The sequence below is a fragment of the Pristiophorus japonicus genome, chromosome 16 (assembly GCF_044704955.1).
Source record: "Pristiophorus japonicus isolate sPriJap1 chromosome 16, sPriJap1.hap1, whole genome shotgun sequence".
Taxonomy (NCBI): Eukaryota; Metazoa; Chordata; class Chondrichthyes; family Pristiophoridae; genus Pristiophorus; species Pristiophorus japonicus.
In genome coordinates, this window is record NC_091992.1 from 60,740,291 (window position 1) to 60,766,812 (window position 26,522).

At 43.9% G+C, this 26,522-nt stretch overlaps 1 protein-coding gene across 4 annotated transcripts in view; it reads left to right on the top strand.

Moving 5' to 3' along the window:
* The window catches only part of zzef1 (zinc finger, ZZ-type with EF hand domain 1), a 254,920-nt gene that overhangs the window by 136,562 nt on the left and 91,836 nt on the right, over window positions 1–26,522 (top strand). For all 4 annotated transcript variants that reach the window (XM_070857376.1, XM_070857378.1, XM_070857379.1 and 1 more), the window contains exons 26-31: window positions 1,110–1,353; window positions 5,341–5,420; window positions 8,398–8,482; window positions 9,846–10,497; window positions 14,161–14,325; window positions 22,643–22,762. In XM_070857376.1, the coding sequence (XP_070713477.1) occupies window positions 1,110–1,353; window positions 5,341–5,420; window positions 8,398–8,482; window positions 9,846–10,497; window positions 14,161–14,325; window positions 22,643–22,762 (1,346 nt within the window). The remainder of the gene's footprint in view (window positions 1–1,109; window positions 1,354–5,340; window positions 5,421–8,397; window positions 8,483–9,845; window positions 10,498–14,160; window positions 14,326–22,642; window positions 22,763–26,522) is intronic.

Here is a 26,522-nt window from a genome sequence, read left to right on the forward strand (position 1 = left end):
CAACCTCATAGCATGGGACTGCATATCGGTCAGAGCAAGTAGGATTGGCCTTCCACAAATTACCAGAATTAATAAGCTCAATTTGACAACTGGCTATGGTGGGATTTGAACTTGCGACACTCCTGGACTGCTCGTCCAGTGCCATAACCAATAGTCTACTGTGCTTCCTTTATTATGGCGTACAATATATCAGATGTGCAGGTGACGCAATCAAAATCAATCTGATATCTGTTTACGACTTCCTCATCGAGCCCTGTTTAAGGATCTATTTAGCAATATAAAAAGGGGTTGATGCATCATTGTCACAGAGAATGTCATTTGTGACGTTAGTTAGGGATATTTCATGTCCTGTGGGAGGGGCGAAAACCACCTTGGAGAGATTCAATCAGAGTTGCAGGAGGGTTGGGCATGGAGCTGGTGGATGGCAACACATTGAAGAACCTTGTAAATTAAGTTGTAGTTAGTGAGGACTTGATGGTCGAGGTGTTTACTGAAGAAGGGGATCCGGTGGTTTGGAAAGGGAGGAGTTGATGCCTGAGGAGAGGGAACTGTGTGCCATATCAGCTAGCATGAGGACCAGGAAGGGAAGTTGGGGTGGGGGGGGGGAGAAGGGTTGGGAGTTTAGTGGCAATGGGGTCGACGGAGTAGGAGGTAAGTTTATGGTTGAAATGAGCCTGGCAAGGGTGGGGAAGTTGAGAGAGAAACCAGACAGAGATGAGGGTTCAGGTTTAATCTGGAGTGGGAAGAGGCTGGAGAGCAGTTGGCTTAGGTGGCAAGGGGTAGAGGGTAGCAACGGAGATAGCTGAATGGATGGCCTCTTGATGCTGAATGACTCCATGAGCTGCTGCACTTGTTAGAGGTCAGTGTGCAGTGGAGGAGGCGTTTAAAGGGGTGCTTGGTAGTGGAGTGAAGAAGCTGGGAGATATTCTTCTGGTTAAAGGTCATGCAATATTCTCGACTAAATGAAAAGTTAATTTAGATGTTTTTTGAAGTAGGATGTTATTTTAGTATTCTTCTCCCCCAACCTCATCTGTAAAGAAAAGTGATGTTTGTGTCATCAGTATATGAAGGACATAACCCTTTTGCACTTTGTCTATTGTGTGTTGTAGAGCAAGAATGATGTCCGTAAGTTCCTGGTTCAGGTTGCTCTCTGGGATCCTTCACAAGAGGATTCCTCTGACTCACAGTCCGACCTCGTTAAGAGACTTATAAACATATGCAAGAAACAGTCGGCAAAGTCGGAAGTCGTTAGTGGAATTGGTCTTGGGTCAAAAGTTGACCAAGCTGTGAACTCTGTCTTTGCTGCCATGATGTGTCACAGCCCAGATCTTCACAGTGCACTGGGAACCTATGGTAAATTATACTTTTTATGGGGAAAAAAAAATCTATAGAAATGATTTTTTTTTTAAACTGTGTATTTAATTTTGATTACATATATTGCATTATAAAGGGATCCCTGGAAATGTTTAAATACCACCACGGTTTCAAAGCCTCCTCGAGGCTATTAATAGCAACTGGCCACCTAAATTAATGAGTACAAATTGTGAACAGTACTTGAAGCAGTATAAACCGCTCCTCTTGGAACTTCCAGACTGTGAAACACGATGGCCCAGATTTTGCTGTAAAAATAATGGCGAAGCTATCAGCACTCAGTTATTAAGGAGTAAATCGGACAGTAACGTCCGGGTCTGCACATGCGCAGTTAACCACCGATATCAGGATGTTGCCTTGCCCCTCTAGAAGCTGCACTATACTGGTATCTCGCCGAGAGACTGAACATTGTAACACATAAAACAGCGTGAAGTTGTTGTATATGCGTAATAGATACCCACTAAACACGGCAGAACGAATTAGGGCTTGTCCATTCAGGTGTAAGTGAATTTTTAACGGCATGGTAAACAATGTTCCTGTTAAGCTGCGCAACCATGCAGTAGTCTGGAGGTCCCACGCAGCCAGCTCACCGGCTTTTAATTGGAAAAACCGCGCACACATGGAAATTTAATTAGGCCGCGGACCCAAAAGAAATTAGAGGGAACATTGGTGGTAAGTTTTGATTACTGCCAAACAACCTCTCTGGCACTGAAAATTAATTTTTACAAGTGTGGTGTCTCATTCCTTCAGATTTTAATTATTGTTGGAGATTTAAAAAAAACTGTAAATAAAACTTTTTTTTCATTCTGTCTCTTAACTCTCTATCTTTCCCTCTCTTTATTTCACTTTCTGTACATGGTTTTACATTGAATTAACTATTCTAACTTGCACTTCCTGGTTTGGACTCTGCGTGGCTCAGTAAGGATTCTTCAGTCTGATTGGTTAAGGAGATACCCAATTGCTTGTCTCGTCACACAGGTTCCAGATCCCCTGTTGAGGGCGTTGTGTTGTTTTTGATTTCTAATCACCGCAACTTCCAGTGTAAATGCCCACAGAAAATTTGTGGGTAAGTGTAAGTGTAATGAATGGCTGGCGGCGTTCGTTCGCCACTGACCGCAAAATCCAGGCCATTAGTGGGTGTGTCACATTTGTGTGTGTGTCAACAAACTGCAAAAATAATGCCTAGGGATCTAATTATAGTCCTTGTCCTGCCAAATTTGGGTTGTGTCTGGAAGCAGTAATTCTTCATGGTTCAAACCATTGATACAAAGAAAAGCCTCGTGATTCTTATCCGCACTGGCTCCAGCACTTGACTGCCTCCCTTGTTTTGTTGGATGGTGCAGTACTTGAGTTTTGAGCTCGGTCCAGTTTGATCATGACTTTTTCCTACTGGTACTCTACTGTTTTAGCTTTACTCATTGGTGCTTTGCTTTGCTGCATGTGTTGAGTTTACAAAGACTCTTGGGTCTCGATCAGTTTCATTCGTAGCTATTTCAATAGCACTGGTGAAGTATGCACATTGCCCATGTGTTCTTTCTATGTGCAATAATTGACACTGTCTGCATTACATTTCAATGACCGTTATTTTATCCAATTGCATTTTTTGTTTAGTTCTTTCTCTGTTTCCCCTCCCCTCCACCTTGATATTAGCTATCTAACCTGTTATTTTCTACCCTTCAGCCAATTTCTTATCCATACCCAAGTTTTCCACAGAACCCTCTCTGCTTTGAGCTTAACTAGTAACTTTTTGTGTGGAACTTTATCAAACTGCTTTTGGAAGTCTTAAGTACCTAAGGTGTCAGCCGTGACTCAGTGCCTCTCAGTCAGAGGTGCTGGGCTCAAATCCCACGCCAGGGAAGTGAGCACATAATCCAGGCTGACCCTCCAGTGCAGCACTGAGGCAGCGCTGTGATGTCAGCTGAGACGTTAAACCATGGCCCCATCTGTCCCCTCTAGTGGACGTAAAAGATCCAAGGGAATTATTCGTAGAAGAGCAGGGTAATTTTCCCAGTTTTCTGGTCAACGGGATTGTAAAAGTGAAGCTGGCACTCCCATTCAGTAGAAGATGAACATAAGAACATAAGAAATAGGAGCAGGAGTAGGCCATATGGCCCCTCAAGCCTGCTCTGCCATTCAATACGATCATGGCTGATCCGATCATGGGCTCAGCTCCACTTTCCCTGCCTGCTCCCCATAACCCCTTATCCCTTTATCATTTTTGAACTACCCAAGTGAAGAAGTTCTTTATACTAAAACAACTTTGATGCTGCCTTTTTAAATTCCTTTTTTTTTTTAAAAACAAAGAAAGGTGTGACAGAAAAGTATAATGGCATTTGCTATGAATGGAGATGCAAGTTTGGGCCTTGCTTCGGGCAGGGTGAATTACATTGTCGCAGGTTCCAGCCGTATGCTGTGAAAAGTCCAATGCATTTCCACTGCAGGAAAACTCAAAAGCTAAACTTTTATTTATAAACGTACGACTCGAAGCCAGCCCGATGTCCTTCCCTCTCGATGTTTCCAGTGACCTGCGGAATGCTTTCTGCTTTCCATTTGCTTTAACTCTGCTGCAGAGAGGGAAATTGAATAAAATGATATGCAGAACAATCTGATTAGGGAAGGAAACTTATTTGCAGTTTTTTTTAAATTTGCTGTTTTATGGCTAGTTGCAGTCTCTTGATTCCTGTACTTTTCCTGCTCGTAATCCACCGAGCATGTGCTCGGAGGGTCCTGTTTTACGCCTTTCTCCTCTCCTCCTTCCCATCTGCATTGAGAGTGGCAAACTACAGAATTGAAGGTACTCTTTGTGAGTGGTGTGCGTGGAGTGACATCCTATCCCAATTTTCACTCCCTCTTGCGAATTCCCGATCCGCTGCTTGCCACCTTGCACGTGCCACGGTGAAGAGCAATCAATCTCCCCCAGGCCGTTATTTACCTTCTGACCAAACAGTCCTTTGGACCAATTCTTTTGATTGCAACTTTTTAGGCAAAGGCTGGCCGACTCCTACCAGTTGATCAATGCATTCTAAGCTAGGGCTCTATAAACCAGACATCATGTTGGTGGGTTATCCTGCTATCTAATCCATCAGTGCCTGTGGGTTATGGTCAGCTCCTTGTTTTACTGTTGAATATCTTCCAGGTAATTGTAAATGTAATCGAGAACAGTCCCAAGCTGTTTGATGTAGTTGCAGCTGAGAAACCATTCCTGTTTAATAGTACAATGTTTAATAACTCAATGCTTCTTTTGAGTGTTTACCATAGACAAAACTTCCAATCCTAAACCAAGCCCATAAAAGTTCAGGACTAACTCTATTGCCACCAACAAATGCAGTTTTAATCAAGACAATGTGTGCTCATCAATGTTCCTGCGAAGGTGCGTGTAGCTGCACAGTAATCTGAAAGGTCCCGCGCAGGCTGCTCACCGGTTTTTACATCGTAAGGCATGATTACATCTGCATGCGCAGAAATTTAAAGGGAACGTGCGCGTTAAAAGACAGGCCGTGCAGGATAAAATGCAGTTTACAGGAAATATTGCTGCGCGTTGCACGCAATTGATTTGGATTAAGTTTCTGATCCATGACATCTGATCCGGAAGTCCACTATAGTTCCTGCTCGTCTAGACTGGCACATTACAGCTCAGCCCTGGCCACCAACGTTACAATTCCAACTCAGCAGGTCTAATGCATGACAATTTAGAAGGATCAGAAGAGAGTTAACAGCGAGATTTAAAACCGAGTGCTGGGATCAGCTGTAATCACTGTGAGCTAACACATTACAGCTACAGGTGATACTGCTGGAGATACACAGCTGGAGCACCCAGTCCAGATGCTTAAGTTGAACTATGTTCTTGAGGGACAAATGGAACAGCTGGTTATAATGGACAGAGCACTTGTACACAAAGCAACGTGTTATATGTAACAGACATTGTATCTTAGATTTGCATTAATTCATTCTGCTTCCCTGTTTGCGTAGTTGCAAGCGGAGGTTCCACGGGCTTCAGTGAAGAGATGGTAGAAGTGTACGCATTGGCCGAAGGCATGAAAACCTGGATAGTAAGTTTCACAGAGCGGCATTTTCCTTCAAACGTCACCTTTTATTAATTTATATCTCTTGTCTTTGCAGAAGTAGGATGTGACAAGGGTAATGTAGTAGGTGTAATATACTTGGACTTTCAGAAGGCTTTTCAGTAAGGTACTGTGCAGTAAACTCACGACTAAGGTCAGAGCCTGTGAAGTGGGGAGAAGTAGCAGAATGGACAGCAAGCTGTCTACAAAACGGAAGAGAGAGCCAGGGATAAAGGTAGTTACTCAGACTGGCGGAAGGTGGGAAGTGATGTTCCACAGAGATCGGTGCTTAGACCACTGTTCACCATTTATAGAAACAATTTGGACTTGGAATCAGAAGTATAATATCAAAATTTGAGGATGACACCGGATTGGGCGGCGTAGTTAATACTGAGGAAGACTGCGACAAAATACAGAAAGACGTTAACAAATTTGCAGAATGGTTGTGTAAATGACAAATTAATTTCAATATAGGTAAGTGTGAGGTGCTGCATTTTGGTTGGAGGAATAAGGAGGCCACATACTGCTTGGGAAATAAGAATGGGGTAGAGGAGCAAAGAGATCTAGGGTACAGATTCACAAATCATTCAAAGTAGCAATGCAAGTTAGCAAGGCCATAAAAAATGCAAACAAAGCACTGAGGTTCATTTCTAGAGGGATAGAATTGTAAATCAGGGAAGTGTATTAAGCTTGTATAGAACCTTGGTTAGACCACACTTGGAGTACTGCGGACAGATTTTCTCTCATTTTACAAAAGGATATAGACGCCAAAGAAGGTGCAAGGATGATTTGCCAGGATGATGCCAGAACTGAGACATTATAACTATCAGGAAAGACTGAGCATGCTGGGGCTCTCTTCTTTGTGAAAGAGAAGGTTGAGAGGTCTTTAGAATTATGAAGGGGGTTCACACAGATAATATTTGGGGAATCCAAGAGCTGTAAACCTACAGTAGTCATTAATAAATCCAATAAATAATTCAGGATAAACTTCTTCACCCAGAGAGTGGTGAGAATGTGGAATTTGCTATGACGGAGTGGTTGAGTGAAAAGCATAGGTGCCTTTAAGGGGAAGCTCGATAAGAACATGAGGGATAAAATAAATAGGATATATAGTTAGGGTGAGATAAAGTAGGGTGGGCTGATAGCCTAGACCAGTTGGGCTGAGCAGCCTGTTTCTGTGCTGTAAATTCTATGCAATTTTATATCTGCTAAAGTTAGAGAAGCAATATCATTCAAATGGTTGGACTGATTTTGACCATTGACAAGAGAAACAATCCTTAAGAACTGGAATGTGGAAAGTTGAGGCGGAAAGCATAGATGCCTTAAAGGGGTGCTTCTCTTTTCTTGGGTTTTTATAAGCAGTCATTTTCTTTTTGAAATGTGAGACTGGAATTTAGGGAGGCAGGAGATGGTTTGAGTGAAATGTGGACTTGTCCGGCATGTTGCTGTTCTGCTTCTCAGACCCTTGCCTGTGAAGAGAGGTTATAATATCTACACCATAGGGTCAGCCATCACGGGTTTTCTGTTTCTAAAAGCAAACTTCCTGTGGCATTGCTCATGGATAGGTGGAGAAGACGGGATATCTTTGAGATGTATTTGGTGTAACAGATGGAGCGGAGTTGTACCGCCACCTTTTGGAGACAGCAAGGAGTACAGGAGTTGTAATGGGTTGAGAAGTAACAGTGCCATCCTGTGGAAGAATGAAGTATATCAGACTTTGCCTATACCGTTAGTTATCTTGCAGTGTTACTTAAATTGAAGTTAAATCGTCTTGTCATGCCAAAACGATTGGTATGATGCTATACATTTTGGTTTCTTGTCGCGGAGAGCTGATGTCTTTACTGCTACAGACCTTGACATCTATTGTTTTAGTTATTCATTTTATGTTCAAAAAATAAATGAAATCAAGTCAGAAGTGTAAAGAGCTCAAAGGTCATTGCTGTACACCATTATTTTAGTGGTGGGTCTGCAATGGTGCTGCTGTTGAAGGTCAAGGACAGGTGGTTCCATCACTTGTTGGCGATGGTCATTGCCTGGCACTTGTGTGGCATAAATGGTACCTGTCCCTCAGCGCAAACCTAGGTGTTGTCCAGGACCTGTTGTTGGCTGGCATGGGCTGCTGCATTATCAGAGGAGTTGTGAATGGAGCTGAACACTCTTGAATAATCAAATAGCCCCACCTCTGACCTTAACACAGGGAAAGTCATTTGATGAAAGAGCTGAAGGTAGTTGAGCTGGGAACACTTGCCCAAGGAACTCCTGCAGCAATGTCCCGAGGTGGTGATTGGCGTCCAATGGCCACGACCATCTCTCCTTGTGGCAGGCTGACTGAAGCGTTTTCTCCTTGACCTACATTAACCTCATTTTGTTCGGGTTCCCTTGTGTCATATCTGGCTGACTGCTGCCTTGATGCCGAGGGCAGTTACTCTCACCTCTCATTGGGCATTTGGCTCTTGTGTCCATGCCAGGGTTGTGACTGGCTCAGAGCTGAGTGCTTCTAGTGAAAATTGGACCTGAGCATTGGCGAGTGGGGTGTTGGTGATAAGGTGTCACTCGATGGCCCTGTTGATGATTCATCCATCACTTCTCTGAATGGGAGGAGGTTGATTGAGAGTTTAAAATATTATGAATTAAATAAGCAAGCAAGACTGGTAAGCCAAATGGTTAGGCATGCACCTCTGGACATTTTGCTGAAAGTGGGGTTGTGCTTCAGCAATATTACTGAGTGTAAACTTTATTACTGGACAGAAGTATTTGTTTCTCATGAACGCACCATGAAAAAGTAATTCCTGGGTAGTTACAACAACTTTCATTAATGTAGTAAAACACCCCAAGGCACTTCACAGGAGTGTATCAAACACTCGGCCATATAGAACCAGTTCGGGTGGTGACTTGGTCGATTTTGGTTGAATGGACGCAAGTGGATTGATTTTTCTTTTCTTTGCCACCCGTCCACCAAAACAAGATGGAGCGTAAACAGAAATATCTAATGATGATCAGCGATAAAGAGGAGGTGCAAGGCGACAACAAGATGAACCCAGAAAACATCAGTGAGTAAAATCCCATCCGTTTCATTCCATCCGTAGACTTCAGAACAAACGGATTCCTGTGTAGTGAACCGAGTTTCCAACTGGTACTATAACTGCATTGTATTCAAGCGGGGTCCGGATAAAGCCATCTGACGTTAACATTAATACAAAAGCAAAATACTACAGATGCTGGAAATCTTAAATAAAACAGAAAATGCTGGAAATACTCAGCAGGTCAGGCAGCATTTGTGGAGAGAGAAATTGAGTTAAGGTTTCGTCAACTGGCGAAGGGCCATCGACCTGAAACGTTACCTCCTTTTCTCTCTCCACAGATGTTGCCTGACCTGCTGAGTATTTCCAGCATTTTCTGTTTTATTTCTGGAGTTAAATGTCGTTGGCTCAAATCCTCGGGTTAGGGTTGGGGCTCCATCCCTGACCTCAATAAAAGCTTTCTTCCATCTCCTATGTGTCCGTTGCAAACTATCACTTTTTAGGAGGGAGGTGGTCTGATCCACTTCCCTGGCCTGCACCTCCCACCCTTCCTTAAGGTGGAGCCCCCTACTGGAGGTCAGTGTGTCTTACCTCAACGGGCATGAAAGCCTCCGAACATATGCCGGATCCTGTTGGAGTTGGGGATGTGAGAGAGCCAACTGGGAACTCCCAGCATAGGCCGGGGATGTAGCTTATTCGGGTGCTGGTCTGTCTCCGTGCTGGACTCCTGCCGGAGTTGCAGAGAGAGTCCGCTAATACGCTCACCATATGGCAGATCAAGGACCTGGACGTTGAGGAGCAATCTATCAGCAGCCATCGGTATCCTAAGGGGTAGAGGTCAGATCTTGCACTACCAAGCAGATTATTAGTCTGAAGTGGTAAAAAGCGAGAAGCCATTTTGAATGATACTCCATACCTTTTCATTGACTGCACTCTCCAATACCCTCTCTCGCAGATAATGGCCTCATTTTTAGTAATTTATAATAAAATAGAGTCTAAATTTGTTTTATAGTAAATTTCAATCAGTGCATTATGTATAAATTATTTGACAATGTGACCATTCATGGTGTATATTCCAGTTGAGTGTGAAATAAGATATCAACTCTCATGCTTTTATGTGTTTGCTGCAGTCTTGATGCATTTTTGTAAATAGTGTTTGGGTAAAATACCAATAAGCCAATTTGCTTTGGTCTGTACAATAAGTAGCCCTTTATCTGTTATCTGAGGATGATATTTAGAAACAGGTATTGACATGATTGTAAAATAACTTTAAAAAAAACTTTGCACCGATATACTTTATAGGCGACATATTGTATTTATATGAAATGTGTTTTTATTTTACTTATCACTGTAATTTTATACATATAAATAACTGTTTTTCTTATCTTTGTAGATGAAAGCTGGATTGGAAAGAGCCTTTTGCTGCTAAAGTTTGCACCATTCCCAACAAAAAACACTGGCTCTGTGTCTGATGCTAAGAGAATGGATACTTTGCAAGAACAGAGAGAGGTTTTGGCCAAGGTCGCCGATTCCCCGGCACAGCACGTTACTGCCCAGTCCACAGGATCGCAGGTGCTAATTGCCCCATCGCAGAGCACGTCGGCAGAAGCACCCCAGCAAACAGTCCCCGCTGCCACAACTCCGCGGGAAACAGTCCCCGCTGCCACAACTCCGCGGGAAATAGTCCCCGCTGCCACAACTCCGCGGGAAACAGTCCCCGCTGCCACAACTCCGCGGGAAACAGCCCAGCACACAATCCCCGCTGCCGCAACTCCGAGGGACGACCACAATTCTGTTGGCCCACCCCAGTGTGAGAGCCCAGCGTCTTCAGTGAGCACCACGCCCAGTGAGAACCTGGTATCTCCTTATGTTGACCTTCCCTCTCCTTTCAGCTCCAAACCCAAGGCTGCGTTTGGCAAAGGCCGACTTAGGTTGCTTTCACTCAGATCCATGGAAGAGTTTAAAATGGTCCCAATCCAAGACAAATATCCCATTTTGAAGAACATTTTAGATTTCATGAAGGATTCCAATATTTCTTCTGAAAGGTAAGCTGATTTGCTCTTAATTGTTCAAACCAAAGAAAACTACTAGAATAAGTGGTTGAGGATTTGCATTTCAAGGAGAATGTGAGTTGGTAGTTTAGTGGTTAAGGGTAGGAAAAATGGGCGGAAAATTATTGAAACTGATTTTTTGTTTCAATCAGAATTTACTTTACCAACCCATGGGTGTGTCAGAATACTTTAAGATTGCACTCAGCGTGGCCTTTCAAAAGCAGTCAGTACTGGGGATGTGGGGGGAGAGACAGATGGAAAAAGGGAGATAATTAGCAGTTTCATTGTTGTTTTGGTCATAAGGAAGGTTGAACTGCTGGTAGGAGCTGCCTTGGATTTAATGTCAGTGTGACCATGCCCACTTTCAAATATAACAGGGTCGGAAATTGTGTTCAAGACTCAGTCAGACTGTCTGCTGAGCTGCAAGGTCACAAACCTAATGCTGTTGGCATAATGAGTATCTGCAGTCATGAGCTGTTCAGTGCTGGTGCTCATTGTGATGCATGAAATCAGTTTTCTGTTCAGAATGAGTTGGAACTGGATTGTGAAGTTTGCTGATTGCGAGGAGACGTAGAATGACACAGCACAGGAGGAGGCCATTCGGCCTAAGGTGCCCGTGCCTGCTCTTTGAAAGAGCGATCCAATTAGTGGAGTGATTGAACCTTTGAATGCTGATTGTCATTTTGAGTCCCATTGGCTACTGATGTGACAAAAATTCAAGGTGTAGGGAAGAGGCCAAGTTATATAAAAGTCAGGTCACATTTGGTCCACATGCGGCTGCTGCTTTAAGTAGCTGGCAATACGCTCCATTAGTCACCGTTGGGTTCTTGTATACCAGCATCTCTTTGAGAAGCATTTTTTTAAAACCGTAGGCTTATGGGGCTCAATTTTCCCCAGTGATTTGTGCCGTTTTTTTGGAGCAGGCTGCTCTTTTTGGCTTAAGTTGAAAAACCACAGTTTCCCCAATCAATTTGCAACAGCGTAACTCAATTAGTTACGATTGTTTTAGTTCCGTTTTTTTTTCAGCCAAAGGGGGTGTAACCAGTCACCTTTGCCAATTGTGGCCACTTTGGGAAGTTTGACCAGCTGAGAGTTACGCCCAGTTGTGCTGAGGCCAGCGTATGTGGCCTCTGCAGAAAAACCTTCAATTAGAGTTAAGAAAATCGTCGTAACAGATGCCCGGACATACTGAAAGAATTGTAAAACACACAGCAGCAACTTACCTCGAACCCCGCCCGAAGGCTGTTCGTTGGAAGATTGAGCCCGTGCAATCCCATTGGAGTGCTGCAGATATGGCTGCAGTGTGGAGCAGTGCGATGTGATTCATGCCTGCAGTCTGCCTCGTGAGATGCAACCTCCGCTGTGGAGATGTGCCAAGCAGAGGCAGTAAGCTCGAGGGTGATTTAAATGAAACATAGAAAATAGGTGCAGGAGTAGGCCATTCGGCCCTTTGAGCCTGCACCACCATTCAATAAGATCATTGCTGATCATTTACCTCAGTACCCCTTTCCTGCTTTTTCTTCATACCCCTTGATCCCTTTAGCCGTAAGGGCCATATCAACTCCCTCTTGAATATATCCAATGAACTGGCATCAACAACTCTCTGCGGTAGGGAATTCCACAGGTTAACAACTCTGAGTGAAGAAGTTTCTCCTCATATCAGTCCTAAATGGCTTACCCTTATCCTTAGACTGTGTCCCCTGGTTCTGGACTTCCCCAACATCGGGAACATTTTTTCCAGCATCTAACCTGTCCAGTCCCGTCAGAATTTTATAAGTTTCTATGAGATCCCCTCTCATCTTTCTAAACTCCAGTGAATACAGGCCCAGTCAATCCAGTCTCTCCTCATATGTCAGTCCTGCCATCCTGGGAATCAGTCTGGTGAACCTTCGCTGCACTCCCTCAGATTAGGAGACCAAAACTGAACACAATATTTCAGGTGAGGCCTCACCAAGGCCCTGTACAACTGCAGTAAGACCTCCCTGCTCCTATATTCAAATCCCCTAGCTATGAAGGCCAACATACCATTTGCCGCCTTCACCGCCTGCTGTACCTGCATGCCAACTTTCAATGACTGATGGACCATGACACCCAGGTCTCATTGCACCTTCCCCTTTTTCTAATCTGCCGCCATTCGGATAATAATCTGCCTTTGTGTTTTTGCCACCAAAGTGGATAACCTCACATTTATCCACATTATATTGCATCTGCCATGCATTTGCCCACTCACCTAACATGTCCAAGTCACCCTGCATCTTCTTAGCGTCCTGCTCACAGCTCATACCACCACCCAGTTTAGTGTCATCTGCAAACTTGGAGATATTACACTCAATTCCTTCATCTAAATCATTAATGTATATTGTAAATAGCTGGGGTCCCAGCACTGAGCTTTCCGGCACCCCACTAGTCACTGCCTGCCATTCTGAAAAGGACCCATTTATCCCAACTCTCTGCCAATCAGTTCTCTATCCACGCCAGAACATTACCCCCAATACCATGTGCTTTGATTTTGCACACCAATCTCTTGTGTGGGACCTTGTCAAAAGCCTTTTGAAAGTCCAAATACACCACATCCACTGGTTCTCCCTTGTCCACTCTACTAGATACATCCTCAAAAAATTCTAGAAGATTTGTCAAGCATGATTTCCCTTTCATAAATCCATGCTGACTTGGACATCTTTAATAATTGATTCTAATATTTTTCCCACCACCGATGTCAGGCTAACCGGTCTATAATTACCTGTTTTCGCTCTTCCTCCTTTTTTAAAAAAAAAGTGGTGTTACATTAGCTACCCTCCAGTTCATAGGAACTGATCCAGAGTTGATAGACTGTTGGAAAATGATCACCAATGCATCCACTATTTCTAGGGCCACTTAAATACTCTGGGATGCAGACTATCAGGCCCCGGGGATTTATCGGCCTTCAATCCCATCAATTTCCCTAACACCATTTCATGCCTAATAAGGATTTCCTTTCATTCCTCCTTCTCCTCACTGGACCCTCTGTCCCCCTAGTATTTCCGGAAGATTATTTGTGTCTTCCTTCGTGAAGACAGAACCAAAGCATTTGTTCAACTGGTCTGCCATTTCTTTGTTCCCTATTATAAATTCACCTGAATCCGACTGCAAGGGACCTATGTTTATCTTCACTAATCTTTTTCTCTTCACGTATCTATAGAAGCTTTTGCAGTCAGTTTTTATGTTCCCGGCAAGCTTCTTCTCATACTCTATTTTCACCCTCCTAATTAAAGGAGTCATGTGAGCTACTCTTGCACTGTATCCAGCGACCAATGGCACAGGCAGAGGTTTGGGAGTAGTTAGTCCGCAGTTGGTGCATTGATTTATGACGCTTGCCAATAAGAATTGTGGTGCTCACCATATTTATGTCACAGCTCAATCTGTAGGAGCAATGTGGTTTGCCACTACATTCTCTAACCATGTCCAAACTTTCATTTTATAAAAGAAGTTGAAATTCAGTTTTGGCAAATTACCATTATATTCTGTGCAGTCACATTGCACATTAAGGTCACGATACATCATGTAACCTGTTTTGGTCCTAAATGTTCTTTCCAATGTGTAAGGTTTGAAAGTTTGTGCCTAGGAAAGCGCCTTGAACTGACAAGGTTACTAGTAATTTAAAACAAAACTCGCTTGCAGTGTTTTACAGGTTCTGTCTATGCGGAAAGCCCAGGCCAAGAGTATCGCTGATGTTCTGCATGCAGTGCGTGAATGCCTGCAGTCACTGGGACAACCTCATCTCTTCCAGTTCTCCTGCATTCTCTTCTTGCAGGAAATATTAGCCTGTCAGAAGGAATTGATCAGGTATGGGACAAGACTTGACCTTGTGAACCTTCGTAATCGTTTCCCATGGTGACTAAGGGGACGAGCAGCTGACTTTCAACCAAGATGTTGGGAGTTTTGGTCGCGGACGTGTCTACGTACTTTGGGTCCTATTGGATGACATGCTACTTAGTAACAAGTTATTTGTGTTGTATATCTTCCGTTTGTGTTATATATGCAGACTATAGATATACTCTCTGTGTAGTCACTATATAGTTGCTTAAGATGGAGACTTGTTACCTGATGCACTATCAATAAGGTTTACACTGTATATACATGCTGGCACCACTAGAGGGTGTAACTGGTGGGGACCGGGGTTTCCTGCCCTAGTGGCAAGGGCTGTATAAAAGGGGAGCCACCATGCAGCTGCCTCACTCGGGAGTTACGAATAAAGGACCAAGGTCACTGCAGTTTGAGTACAACACATTGCCTCGTAGAATCATTCATAGGTACATCACGGGCATAATAGTTTGTTTCTGCTGTGGAGCAAATGTAGGCTTAGTGTGACTTAGCTCGGGGGTTTTTAATCAGAAACTCGAACGGTATGTGCAGAGGATCTGCATCGTAGGCTCTCCTGGCTCTTTGCTCAGTAAAGTAACTTTAAATAGTGTTAATGATTTATGCATTTAAACGGTAGATGGAAACTATTTCTGCTGGTGGGGGAGTCTAGAAAAAGGTGGTCACAACCTTAAAATTAGAGCCAGGACATTCGGGGGTGATGTCAGGAAGCACTTTTTCACGCAAAAGTCCGGCACACTCTTTTCCCCCAAAAAGCTGCCGAAGCTGGGGGTCAATTGAAAATTTCAGTACTAAGATTGATGGATTTTTGTTAGGAAAGGGTATTAAGGGATATGGAACCAAGGAGGTAGATGGAGTTGTAGAGATCTAATTCAATGGCGGAACAGGCTCGAGGGGCTGAATGGCCTATCCTTGTGCCTATGAACCTATATTCCTAACTTCTAACTTCTTGCTTTGTTGTAACTGCTGGCAGAAAATGGAACCGCTTCAGCAAAGCATCCTTGTCTTTATAAAGAAAATTCAGGAGGGTTATGACTCTGGATGGAGATTTTTTAAAGTTCTTTCTTGAAGACCCTGCTGCAGACTCATACAATTGTGGCTGATTTTCATCCTCATGTAGCACTGAGATGTCACTGTTTCTAGCCAATGATCTCCTCCGTGCCGGCTTTGGTGGCCTTTCATTCCTGTGTATTGTCTACACTCTCCATTGACAAAGCCATGTAGTGCCAGCTCTTTGAATCTCCTGTGCCACAAAACATAGCGTTGTTTGTAGATCACTGCATCAGCCGTTAATTTTTCATGTTTAAATTTAACTACAAATTACTTGTATTATGTTTTTCTGAGGAAGCTGAGGTGCTCTAGTTTATGCAAGTAATGCGTTTTATATTCAGATATAGGCTAGCTAATCCCCCTCATGGACTCCTTGCCTGATACAATTATGAGATGCTGGTATCTCGCTTAAGATTATGAGGGAGCTTGACAAGGTGGATGCAGAGAGGATGTTTCTACTGATTGGGGAGACTAGGACTAGAGGGCATAATCTTAGAATAAGGGGCCGCCCATTTAAAACTGAGATGAGAAGAAATTTCTTCTGAGGTTGTAAATCTGTGGAATTCGCTGCCTCAGAGAACTGTGGAAGCTGAGACATTGAATAAATTTAAGACAGAAATAGACAGTTTCTTAAATAATAAGGGGATAAGGGGTTATGGGGAGAGGGCAGGGAAGTGGAGCTGAGTCCATGGTCAGATCAGCCATGATCTTATTGAATGGCGGAGCAGGCTCGAGGAGCTGTATGGCCTACTCCTCCTATTAAGTGCCTGCCTTTCATATGTGAACCATGATAGCAAGTGTTGGCAGGCTATTCAACTGTAGGGGCATCATAGTGATCCCTATCCTGTCCTCGACTGATATACACGCTCAGATTTTCCAGGAAGCAGGGGTGGGGGGGTTATAAAAAAGAAAGACTTGCATTTTTATAGCGCCTTTCACGATCACCGAAAGTTCCAAAGTGTTTTACAGCTAGTGAAGTACTTTTTGAAATGCAGTCGCTGTTGTAATGTGGGAAATGTCATGTGTTCGACTATCATTGTAACCCATGTATAAGCTGACCTAAGTTGTACACCTTGAGAACATTGACCACAAGGGGGCGAACTTGTGGGAGACACTTCTAACCTGGAATTTCAGGTATAAAAGGGGAAACTCCACCCACCTTCATTACTTGAGATCTTGGTAATAAAGGTAATTGGTCACAGAGTGACCTTCTCTCAAGTATGGGCCTCGTGTGCACTTATACTGTGTACTGTAAGGACATATCATTGGCGACGAGAAACTGGGATTTAAACCATGCGAGCATGGCCACTAGCAGCACAGAAGAGAGGTACTGTGTTGGTGATGATTGGGACGACTTTATTGAGAGACTACAGCAAAGTTTTGTCACTAAGGAATGGTTGGGACAGGATTCTGCCGACAAACGCAGGGCTCATCTCCTGACGGTTTGTGGATTCAGGACGTACTCCCTAATGAAGGACCTTCTAGCAGCAGAGAAGCCGGCGGACAAGATGTTCAAAGAGCTCAGTAAGTTGATCGGGGAACACTTAAACCGGTGAGCAGCATGCACATGGCGAGACACTGGTTTTGCACGCACCGGCGGCGAGAAGGGCAAAGCGTTCCAGACTTCGTGGCAGATCTCCAGTGACTGGCGAGCCTATGTAAGTTCCCAGATGCATGCAGAGTGGAGATGGTGCGAGACTTTTTTATTGAGGGCATTGGGCACGCTGGGGTTTTCAGGAAACTGATTGAGACCAAAGACTTGACCTTGGAAGTGGCGGCTCTGATAGCCCAGACATTTATCTCTGGGAAGAAGAGACCAGAATGATGCATGACAAAAGCCTTGGCTCAAATGCGGCAAACGACCAGGGAGTCAACATTGTTAACGCGGCACACAGTTCTCTAGGCAGACAAGCGCAATCGGACATGCCCGAGGATGTAGTCGAACCCAAAGGGGGAATTCCACAGAGACAATGGCTAGCTGAACGGCGATTCATGCCATTGCAATGGACAATGCGGCCAGTAATGGGGCCATCAACACCTGTTAATGATGCGCTTAAGGACAGTTACAGAGACAGTCAGAGACGATCGACTGGTAATGGACCGTTTGTTTCCAACAAAGGGGCCTCCAGCACATGCTGGAGGTGTGGAGGCAAACACCCAGCCAGAGCTTGCAGGAACAGCAATATATCTGCAGAAACTGCAACGTCAGCGGTCACTTGGCGCGTATGTGCAGGAAGCCTGCAGCCAGGTTGATGTACGAGGAGGACGGGCCCGATGTAAGCCCTACGAGGCCAAATGAATACTGGGGGAAATCACTGGAAGCTGAAGTTCAGCGAGTTCATGTGGAGCACATATACAGTTCATATACCAGGACGCCATCCATAATGATGAAAGTGCTCCTCAGTGGCATCCCAGTATTAATGGAGCTAGACACGGGGGCCAACCAGTTCCTGATGAGTATCAAACAGTTCGAAAGGTTGTGGGTATCCAAGGCCAGGAGGCCAAAATTATTACCGATTGACGCACAGCTACGGACATATACAAAGGAGATCATTCCGGTGCTAGGCAGCGCCATGGTAGTCGTGACCCACAGAGATTCGGAGAACAGGTTGCCACTCTGGATTGTCCCGGGGGACGGTCCCGCACTGCTGGGGAGGAGTTGGCTTGCTGTCATGAACTGGAAATGGGGCGATGTCAATGCAATTTCTTCTGTGGAGCGAGTATCATGCTCACAGGTCCTGGACAAATTTGACTCATTATTTCAACCGGCATCGGCACTTTCATGGGAGCCAAGGTAGTGATTCACATAAACTCGGACGCCAGGCCAGTACACCATAAGGCCAGAACATGTGGACTACGCAAGTCCTTTCATGGGAAAAATGTTTTTGGTTGTAGTAGACGCCTACTCCAAATGGATTGAGTTTAAATTCAAGCACATCCTCTGCCACGGTAGAAAGTCTATGGGCAATGTTTGTCGCCCATGGTCTACTGGACATCTTGGTCAGCGACAATGGCTCGTGCTTCACAAGCACTGAATTCCAGGAGTTCATGGCAGGCAATGGAATCGACCATGTCAGAACGGCCAGGCGGAACGTGCAGTGTAGATAATCAAACAGGGGATGCTCAGAATCCAAGGGGGTTCCCTACAAAGCTGCTTATTACGCCTCCTGTTGACCAATAGATCCCGACCACATTTGCTCACAGGGGTTCCACCCGCAGAGCTGCTAATAAAAAGGACGCTCAAAACCAGGTTATCCCTTATACACCCCACTATGAAAGAAATTGTTGAGATCAGGCGTCAGTCACAATGTGACTACCATGACAGGAATGCGAGGGCGCAATGTATTGATGTCAATGACCCTGTTTTTGGCCTTAATTACGCTGCAGGGCCCAAATGGCTTGCAGGCATTGTGGTTGCCAAAGAGGAGAATAAGATCTTGGTAGATAAACTTACCAATGGACAAATCTGCCGCAAACACGTGGATCAAACTAAAAGGAGGTTCAGCAACCCCATAGAAGAAGCAGAGGAAGAACACGACGTAGAGTTCACTCCACCACAGGTGACCGAACACCGGAACCAAGTGGAGTAGAACCCAGTCACTGTGGGCAGTCCGGACAGGCCTGAGGCACCGCAAACAGCAGACACTCAGGCCAGCGCCCAACAACCGGAGCCCCAACTCAGGCGCTCTACAAGGGAGCGTAAACCACCAGAGAGACATTGTAACCCATGTATAAGCTGACCTAAGTTGTACACCTTGAGAACATTGACCACAAGGGGGTGAACTTGTGGGAGACACTCCTAACCTGGACTTGCAGGTATAAAAGGGGAAGCTCCACCCACCTTCATCACTTGAGGTCTTGGTAATAAAGGTAACTGGTCACAGTGACCTTCTCTCAAGTATGGACCTCGTGTGCATTTATACTGTATAGTGAGGACATATCAGGAAATGCAGCAGTCAATTTGCGTACAGCAAGCTCCCACGAACAGCAATATAATAATGACCAGATAATTTTTTTTTAATGATGTTGATTGATGGATAAATATTGGCCAGGACACGGGGATAACTCTCCTGCTCTTGTTCGAAATAGTGCTGTGGGACCTTTTACGTCCACCTGAGAGGGCAGATGGGGCTTAACATCTCGTCTGAAAGGCAGCACTCCCTCAGCACTGCACTGGGAGTGTCAGCCTAGATTTTTGTGCTCAAGTCCCTGGAGTGGGACTTGAACCCAGAACCTTCTAACTCAGCGGTGAGGATGCTACCCACTCAGCCACAGCTAGTCAGGAGCAGGAATCCTGGCTGATTTTTCTCCTGCCACCTCCTCCACGCTTAGGGTTGCTGAGGCCAATGGGTGTACCTTGAATGCACCCCTGTGCGATTGGCTAACTCGACGCAGGCTGGAGATTGAACCCATGTCCTCTGATTTCTTTGGCCTATTTACAGGTTGCTTTTATTGACTCCAGCCAAAATATATACACTGAGCAGTCTTACGTTGGGAGTGATCTTTTTATAGAATAGCCTTCACATAAATGCTTGAGTTCCGTTCTGTTGGTGAAGATGCCATTTTCTGATGAGTTAATTTTGTTTCGATTCATAATGTTCCCTCAAGTATATAAAAAGAATGTTACCAGTGTTTAAAAGTGGCTTATGCTCTGGTGTCTCATGAAATTGGAGACGTGTGTGTGTGTGTGTGTGTGTGTGTGTGTGACATGGCAGTCGGCTGCTAATGAAGTCAGCCTTTTCCACAAATTTTATTATAAACACCTGGTTAACAACCAAAATAAAACTTTCCGTGCATCAATTCTCAGCCAGATGTGCATGGGTAACACCCCCCTTTCTCTCTTCCTACATTAGACAGATAATTAAGATCCGTCAGTGCAGTGTTGTATATTGTTTTCTCGTGAGATACATGCCTTGGGGAGTCGGAAGTAGTCAGTGGACAGTTTAAGTATAATGTGAATGGCTGGGCTGAGCAGAGAAGGAAATTTCCCGTGCACCCGTTTTTAATTAAAATCTTTTTTGGTTTAGAAAAACATATCTATAAAATCGTAATCTTTGTTCTGGTGTGGACATTTTTTGCAGAATTTAGACTTTGAGGTCCTACGAAATAATAAAATTGATTTTGAATGAATTTCATTGTCAATACCCGGTTGACTGAGGGCCGTGTGGCTCTTTGTCGGCCGGTGCGGGCATAATGGGCCGAAATGGCCTCCTTCCCTGCTGTAAATTTCTATATATTTATACCCCATTTAATTTTTTTAAATTCTGAATTTCTTTTATGCAAAAAGAAAAGGAAATGACTGGATCACTAAAGAAAGGACTTGCATTAAGGAATCTCCTTATCACTGTACTCCAGATATCTCAACATACAGTGCATTAATGCTTGAGGTGTAGTCACAGTTGCTGTGTAAGTCATTTTGCTGACAGTAAGGTCCCACAAACAGCATTGAGAAGTATGACCAGAAAATCCATTTCTGGTGATGTTGGTTGAGAGTACTCTTGGCCTGGATATTGGGAGAACTCCCTTCAAATATTGCCATGGGATTATCTCCATCAGACAGTGTGTGGGTTTAACATCTCGCCTCCTACAATAATGCACTGAAGCGTCCGCCTAGATGGTATCCGGAAATCCTCAAATGGAGTTTGAACGTCTAACCTTGTTACTTGGGCAAGAGTACATACTGAGCAGGTCCGACACATCAGTGGTGATACCTGAATTATGATTGCAAAAACTTGTCTTGTTAACTGAACTGGTGAGCTCTATCAGGTTAGTAATGCCTCCAAGCCACTTCTCCAAAGTCATCACTCTCCAGTTATAGAAAAATATTTGAAAAGTCAACAGGAGTAGACATGTCCAATTAGAGATAATCGTTTGATCAGCTTTATTTTGATGATGAGTACGAATGATTAGATGCCTCTTTTAATATAGATTTGAGATATTGTAAAACAGCAATTTAAAGTTATGTTTTCTTTTTTCACACCGCTGGGATGAAATGTTTCAAAGCCCAATCTTTGCTGGATAAACTGCCTTATTGCTTTCTGAGAACTGTTCGACGGTAACTATAATGCGTGACCCTTATGGGAGTTTTCGAAGCTGCCCAGTCCGGGTTGTCTATCGATATGAATGCAGTGCCCACTTTTCTGTTCTCCCAGTAGATGTTGCTAATGGTGCATTTGGCATTTTTGGCATGGCAGCTTTATACTCCCTTATCATACTGATCCTTAATCTGATAAACCCATGCTCTGTACTTCAATCCAATGTACACAACTCTGCTCGCTCGCCTCCAACTTCCAGCAAAATACTTGAGTTAGTGAACTGAGGAGATGGATATTTCCATGATTTTAAGAGATAGTCCATCTGCTGAAATGTTTTTAAGTTTTACAATTCAGCCCCCATCTCCAGTTGCAGTGACAATCATATTTGGTGCAAATTTGCATTGGTTGCAGAAAATCAAAACGGTTCCTGTCTACTTCATCCTTCACCTTCAGTGCAAAGTTCATTTTCTCCACCCTGCAAAACAAGAGGTCAGGGAGTTGAGGATGGTGGCTGTTCCCACTTTGCACCCTCTGTAAATTTGAGCTCACCAAAAACCCTGCTGCCTGTGTCCTAACTTGCATTAGTTCCCGTTCACCCATTACCCCTGTGCTCGCTGACTTACATTGGTCCCCGGTCCGGCAACACCTCGATTTATTTTTAAAAAAAAATCTTCGTCCTTGTTTTCAAATCACTCCATAGCCTTGCCTATCCCTATATCTTTAACCTACTCCAGCCGTACAACTCCCTTGAGACATCTGCGCTCCTCCAATGCTGACCTCTTGTGCATCCCTGATTTTCTTCGCTCCACCATTGACGATCGTGTCTTCAATTGTCTGGGCCCGAAGCTCTGGAATTCCCTCCCTAAACCTCTCCTTGTAAGGTGCTCCTTAAAACCTACCTCTTTGAACAAGCGTTTGGTCACCAGTCCTAATATTTGCTTATGTGGCTTGTCGTCAAATTTTATTTGTTAACACTCCGAAGCGCCTTGGGGGTTTTATTACGTTAAATGCGCTATATGAATGCAATATGTGGTGGTGTTGTACTTAATACAAAGCTAGCATTTGTACCAGACTGGGGTGGCAGTGGGCTCATTTTATCCTTACCTAAGTGATGCTTTATCTAGGTACAGCGTGTATCAGATTCATGGTACCTTATAGTATGACCACTGTTGCTAACCCTGGCTTTGTGTCTCCAGTTATCATCAGCAGTTGGAGGGCTGTGGAAAGGAGCTATGGAATGAACTCCGACAGGCTTACTACAATCTTGTGCTGCTCCTGGTCAATGCTGTCCGTCAGTTCAACACTGAGAAAGATTGGTAGGTACTCGTGGTTAAATTGAACCGACTCGATAATGAATTTCAGCAATATTTATTTATTACCCCATGTACTATAGGGCAGGCCCATTGCCCAATGGAAGACAATCAGAGTGGAGGCTTCCACTTAAGAGCTTTGTGCGGTGTAGGTTTCTGCATAATACTTGTTCCTGAGCTGCTCTCCATTCTTTTACTTGCTGTTGCTCCCCTGTGTTTTCCGTATTGGAATCAGTTGTTGAACGCAGCTGTTGTCCCTCTATTGTTCTTGGTGTCCTCACTGCTTTGACTGAAAAGTTTTTCCACATTTGCTGTTTTTTTGGCCTTCGAACTCCTAGATTTAGGGCATGTACCGTATAAAAGTAGATGTTTAGTTCCTGAAATTTGACGTTTTGTAAACCCTTTTGTGGGGCCGTTCACCCACCATCCTTGCTTTCCATCCAGACACAGCTTCAGTGTGTGAATTGGATCCAAGAGGTACATGTGAGAGATTGGCTGTAGATCTGAACAAAATGTGCTTGAACATAGCTGCAAGACCTTCACGTCTAAGCTACCCAGAGACGTGATGTGTAATGATACATAAGAACATAAGAAATAGGAGTCGGCCATTTGGCCCCTCGAGCCTGCTCCACCATTCAATAGGATCATGGCTGATCTGATCTTGGCCTCAATTCCACTTCCCTGCCCACCTCCCCATAACCCTTGACTCCCTTATCGTTCAAAAATCTGTCTATTTCTACCTTAAATATATTCAGTGACCCGGCCTCCACAGCTCTCTGGGGCAGAGAATTCCATAGATTCACAACCCTCTGAGAGAAGAAATTCCACCTCATCTCCATTTTAAATGGGCGACCTCTTATTCTGAATCTATGCCCCCTAGTTATAGATTCCCCCTCGAGGGGAAACATCCTCTCTGCATCTACCCTGTCGAGCCCCTTCACAACCTTATACGTTTCAATAAGGTCACCTCTCATTCTTCTAAACCCATTACTAAATTCATTAATAAACCATGGTACTTCTGTCATTAGTCAGAATCTGAAACATACCTCACCATATTCTTTACCTTTTAAGTTCCTTCAGAACATGTGGATGCAACTGTGTAGTCTCGTTTCAAGCTCTTAAATAGAATTTACAGCACAGAGACAGACCATTTGGCTCAACTGGTCTCCGGTGGTGTTTGTGCGCCACACAAGCCGCCTCCCACTCTATTTCATCTAACCTTATATGCATATACTTCTATTCATTTCTCCCTCATGGTCATCTATCTTCCCCTTAAAGGCATCTGTGCTATCTACCTCAACTATTCCATGTGGTAGTAAGTTCCACACTCTAACCACTCTGGGTAATGAAGTTTCTCCTGAATTTCTTGTTGGATTTATTAGTGACTATCTTATATTTATTGCCCCTAGTTTTGCACTCCCCTGCATCTTCTCTAAGTCTACTCTATCAAACCCCTTCATAATTTTAAAGAGGTTACCTTTCAGCCTTCTCTTTTCTAGAGACAAGAGCCCTAGCCGGTTCAGTCTTTCCCAATAATTATAACCTCTCAGTTCTGGTATCATCCTTGTAAACATTTTTGAACCTTCTCTATATCCCTTTGTAATATGAAGACCAGACCTGTACTCCAAGTGTGGTCCAACCAAGGTTCTATGCAAGTTTAACACACTTCCCTACTTTTCAATTCTGTTCCTCTAGAAATAAACCCCAATGCTTGGTTTGCATGTTTTATGGCCTTGTTAACTTCCGTTGCTACTTTTAATGATTTATGTATCTCTACCATTAGATTCCTTTGCGCAACGACCCCATTTAGTCTTTTACTTTCCAACCACTGTGTGGCCCCCTTATTGCTCCCACCAAAATACACTACCTTGCATATCTATTTTGAAATTTATTTGCTATTGAAACGCCCATTCTGCAAATTTATTAACTTCATGTATTTTGTCGCAGTCTCCCTCAGTATTAACTATACCCACAATTTGGTGTCATCCTAAAATGTTGAAATTGTAATTCTGATTCCCGAGTCCAAATTGTTTATGTAAATGGTGGACAACAGTGATCCAAGCATCGATCCCTGTGGAACACCACTTTCCACCTTCCGGCAGTCTGAGTAACTACCTTTAATTCCTGCTTTCTGTATTGTAGCCACCTTGCTATCCATTCTGCTACCTGATCCCGGATTCCACATGTTCTGACCTTGGTCATGAACATACTCTGTGGTAACTTATCAAAGGACTTTTAAAAAAAATACAAGTATCTTACATCTACTGCATTTCTGTTACTACTTCAAAGTATTCAGTAAGGTTGGTGAAGCATGACCTTCCCTTTTGAAAGTCATGTTGACTATTCTTTGTAAAATTTTCAGTTCTAGATCTGTCTTGCAGAATATCTCTAACATACCCTCTGACATCTCAGAACAGTGAGCACTTCGGAGCCAGATGGGCTGTAGGGGAGACATGTGCTCAGCAGGCTCAATTTACTGGGGTGACTGAGAGTTTGCATTCCCAAGGACTTTGGCTGGAGAGGGGAAAAATCCAGTCATAACTGGTTGTAATAGGCTCCGTTCGGAAATAATCTGGGAGTTGCTCCAGTTCTTTTAGAATCAGATGTGAAGTCGTTGAATTTTTGGGCTTAGATCCAATATACTGCCAAATTTGGAGAAAGGTTCTTTCCTACTCTTGCTAAATTCTGGAACCATTGTGGCATCTTTTAGCTTTCTGTTCTGGACGCCTCCTCCCCCGTTTCTGGAAATTCTATAGGTTTTGATCCCTTGATGATTGAAGACAGATATAGATAGATATCGTGGTTGTTGGGTCTACCTGAGCTGTCAGTTGACCAGTCAGCTCTTCGTGTTGGCTTAAACACTGTCTTGTTGGTCAATCCAATTCTTCAAGGACCCAATGACGCACTTGTTTTCACTGTTGTGAGGATCAGTCTTCTAGGTGAACCACCTCCATTCTCAATGGCGAATGTTTTTGACACCTAGAAAGAAGTTCCACTTAATGGCTTAATCCTGAATAGATTATTCTGCTTCTGCACAAGGAGCTCCTTTACACTCTTGGACCATAATATTTCAGCAGTCGTTTCAACTTTATTTAATTCTGTCAGTTGTCAGGAAGCTGTTGTGAGACAACAACAACAACTTGTATTTATATAGTGCCGATAATATAGTAAAACATCCCAAGGCGCTTCACAGCAGTGTTATAAGACAAAACAAATAAATTTGGCACCAAGCCACTTAAGAAATTACGGCAGATGACCAAAAGCTTGGTCAAAGAGGTAGGTTTTAAGGAGCGTTTTAAAGGAGGAAAGGGAGGTGGAGAGGTTTAGGGAGGGAGTTCCAGAGCTTTGGGGCCTAGGCAGCTGAAGGCATTAGATGATGTGGTTTCAGGGCTCAGAAGTGAATTTTTCCATGTGTTTAAGAATATGTTTACAAATTTGGCAAGAGTTGGGAGATCAATCGTTCAGTGTCATGCTGGGGACTCTCTCTTGTTTTGCACTCATCTGCCAAGGGACAGGTATTATGGCATCTAAAAGCTTTGCAAATGTGCCCAAATCCTGGGGATGGACGAAGGGGCGTGTGGGATTGGTGGGTGTGCATTGTTCAAACTTCGCTTTGCACTCAACATCTCTGCTTCTTTTAACCCCTCACTCACCACAGTCACCACCTGTAGCATTTTCAGATATACTGACTGGGCGTAATGCTCGTAATGAGGCTGAAGCAAGGATCAGAGGATTGAAAAGCACAGCAGGAGCAAGTGAAAAGCGT